Below are 3684 nucleotides of genomic sequence, written 5' to 3'. Positions count from 1 at the left end.
AATCAAAATATGTTTAAACCAACTAAGAGAGCATTCAAATGAGTCGGCCACCATAGTAACGAGACAATCATTAAAGGTTTTTCATCAATTTTTACAAGGTTTTGTCTTACTCATTCATAAAAACCGGTTTATTAATTAGTAAGTAAACCAAATGTTATCGGTTAAATGATGCAACCCATCAATTCGAAATAGGTTTTATAACATTGGTTCGTAAGGTTATATTGTTTGTTTCTCTTTCTTACATAGTTTAATTCTTACGAGGTATCCTTCATAAGAAAAATAATAAAATGACATGTTTTAGCTTATAATCAACATCCATTGCTTTTCAATCGGTGTTTCTTAGGTTTTCTGTTCTTCGTTCAAAACACTAAATATATTAACTTGTAATTGAGCCAACACTATGCGGTTCAAAATATGAAACCGATTAATCCGATCCAGTTTTTAAAATGTTAACTCCTAACGTCTTTTTCTTTCTCTTCCTTGTAATTATGCATTTACAGTCATATAGTTTTTTTATCTAAATTTCTCATAACAAATTTGTCCCATGAGAAACATGCATAAATACATCGTTCTAATAAATATGATGTTATAAAAAGTAATCTTTAATAAACACACACCAGTTCATTCTCTTTTAAATTATTTATTATAAACATACCTTTAATATTAAATATAATATAATATAATATAATATAATGGTCAAAACGTGCGTGCTTGAACATATTTTTCACGTATAAATATAGTACACAACCTTTTGCCTGCTTTAGTGGACTTGCATCCATTCGTATCGAAGAGAACCACAACCACTGTCTGTGTTTTCTTCCACTCTTCAATCTTCATCTCCTGTAAGCAGATTAATTCTTTCTTGATCTTCTACGTCTTGTTGGATATATTGATATATAGTTATTATTACATTATTTTGAATCTGTTTTTGTTTATGCAGTAGTAGATTCATCAATGGGGTCCGATCAGAAAACTCTCGTATTTTCTGACGTCGCTAAACACAATAAAGCCAATGATTGCTGGATTATCATCTCTGGAAAGGTCTGATCTCTTTCTTGATCTTACCATTGCGTACTGATTTCGTCGTGATTGATTTCATAATTCAAGATGTTAATACTTAATGTTTGCTGATAGAGATATAGTGAAATAGAGAAATATGCTAGGTTGTTTAATCACTGGTGGATTCAGGAAATGTTTTCACCAGTGTCGGTTTTTTAGTGCTATAGAATGCCTTTTAACATGTGTTCGAAGTTTCGGTTTAGTTCATGTCACATAAATAAAAATAACTTACACTTATCACCGGTAAATATTATGAGATATAATATGGTTTTTTAGGTAATCGTAATTAATCATTTAAATTGAATAAGCGAAATACTAATTAGAACCCGATACTAGTTTTTTTTTGTTCTTCACTTTCTTTATCAAAATACAACACGTATAGATTTATCTTTTCCTAAGTGACTTCAAAAATCTTGAGGGTTAGCATTCAACCAGGGGTCGTAATATATGTCCGTGTGTTCAATTACATAGCCAGTTTATATATCATAGATAAAATAGCCATATGCATATTGATGAACATAAATTGTATCAGGTTTATGATGTAACCCCGTTTATGGATGATCATCCCGGAGGAGGTGAAGTGATGCTAAAAGTAACGGGTAAAATTTCGCAATCACATTCCACCAGAGGGTGCATCAAAATCTACCTTTTAACTAACACACATGTATGAATATATAATTGAAGGGATAGACGCGACGGTCCCTTTTAGCGATGTCGGGCACAGTGAAAAAGCTAACGGGATGATGGAAAAATACTATGTCGGTGAGATCGACCAATCAACCATTCCGGTAAAACGATCATACATTTCATCTACTGCTGAAAAGATCTCCGGTTTAAAAAAGAATCCAAACTTCGTTGTCAAGGTATTGCTTGTTGGAATAATGGCCGCTGCCTTGAGAATACTACTAGTTTCATTCTAATTATGTTGTTTCAATAGCCATGGTTGTTTATGAAACATTAAGGTTGTCGGTTATGTTGATTTGTTACATACAAATAGATGGATCTATTTAAATACCATCAGCGTGTTTTGATTATTAATAATGAATATCTGAAATTCTGAACTCAAATACCATCAAAGTTTTTGAGTGCTCTAAACGTGTTTGGGTGAGAGAAATTTAAAAAATGATGATCGGCTGTGAAATCTAGTAATAAAAATACAAATTTGTGAGCTTCTGACGACTAACTAAAGTTTTTAGTGAAAAGAACTGATTGCGATGATTCTATATGTTATAATGTTGCCTAATTATTAAACATTGCTAGCTCATCATACACCAAGCACTACACGTCTACACGAACCATCACAAATATAAATATATGTGATTAGATCTAAAAGGTATGGGTCATAAATAAGCTAACTTGAATAACTTGTTTAATAGATAGATTGTGTTTTGGTTGATCTAGTTTGGACGACGTTTTTATTAAAACTTAGAATTAAAAAAAAATGTAAGATTTGTAAATTATAAATACAAATTGCCAACCCTGTCTATCATGTTTAGCTTACTCAAGATTTAGCTTTTAGTGGGCCACGTTACTCGCCCACCCCACTATCTCCAGCGAGCTTCCGAGTAGCAAGGATACACCACCCCGGTTCGGCCAACTAGCTTGGTGAGTAGTTGGTAGCGAGTTCCTTTACACAGACCGAGTAAACCATAAAAGCTAGCTTTTTATTTTTATTTTTTTAATATAAATGCAGGCAAACAATAAACCATTTCAATCCCATTCTTCCCCCACTTTTACATAATATACTAACTTTTAGCCATTGTATTACGCAGGCTTATTTAGTTTTTTTTAATACTATTTTAAATATATAATTTTTTGATATAAATTTTATTACTCAATGTAGATGGACTATGGATGTCGTTTTTTATGTCATTCAGAATTTATATATATGGACCTAATTTGATCTCTTTAAATTCGTTTGTGTCCATTCATTACGTTCGTTTATGTTCACTTTTGGAAAAAATTAGGTTCAAGTATATAAAGGAATTTACTATATATTAATATAGTTTCAACCTCTTAAAATAGCAAATGTAATACGCGGGTTTTGAAAATTTATTGCCGTTAACGGTAAAGAAATAGTGAAAGACACCGTGTTCGGTGTGTATTAGACATATTCGTATGATAACAATAAAATCATTTTTCGGTTTTTGGATTCGTTTTGGTTTAGGGTTTATTTATTTATTTTCATTTAGGTTCAATTTTGTTTTGGTTTCACTTTCTTCGATATCTAATGACAATTTTTTGGTTTCGTTTTGGTATGATTTTTTTGGTTGTTGGTTTTGTTTCAAACTGGTTTCAATTTTTTTTTCTTGTTTTTGGTTTCAGATTTTTAGTTTAATTTTAGTTCGTATTCAAATTATTTCGTTGTTGCTTTTATTTCAGTGTGTTTAGGTTTGGTTTTTGTTTCGGTTCGGTATTTGGTTTTAGTTTTGTTTTGGTTTAACTTTATTCGCTTTTAGGTTTCAGTTGGTTTCGGCTTCGTTTAGGTTTTCAGTATATTGTTTCGGCTCAATTTCAGTCATTTTGATTATAAATAAAAATTAAACCCAACTTTTAAAAATATGCAAAGTGTTTTTAGAGGAAACTCTTTAACACAAAATTACCAAACACAGTTGACTTCATTGT

At 31.1% G+C, this 3684-nt stretch overlaps 1 protein-coding gene across 1 annotated transcript; it reads left to right on the top strand.

Moving 5' to 3' along the window:
- The first annotated feature begins 788 nt into the window (after positions 1 to 788).
- Positions 789 to 1979, top strand: LOC143579631 (cytochrome b5-like). The gene is made up of 4 exons (XM_077062881.1): positions 789 to 842; positions 941 to 1041; positions 1592 to 1658; positions 1744 to 1979. Exons 2-4 carry the CDS (start codon positions 955 to 957, stop codon positions 1977 to 1979), a joined length of 390 nt encoding a protein of 129 aa, XP_076918996.1. The 5' UTR covers positions 789 to 842; positions 941 to 954.
- The last annotated feature ends 1705 nt before the right edge of the window (positions 1980 to 3684 follow it).

This window comes from Bidens hawaiensis, unplaced genomic scaffold (assembly GCF_021521415.1).
Source record: "Bidens hawaiensis isolate Kalapana, Puna unplaced genomic scaffold, B.hawaiensis_p1.1 tig00001463_1, whole genome shotgun sequence".
NCBI lineage: Eukaryota > Viridiplantae > Streptophyta > Magnoliopsida > Asterales > Asteraceae > Bidens > Bidens hawaiensis.
This window is presented reverse-complemented; position numbering and strand designations above follow the sequence as displayed.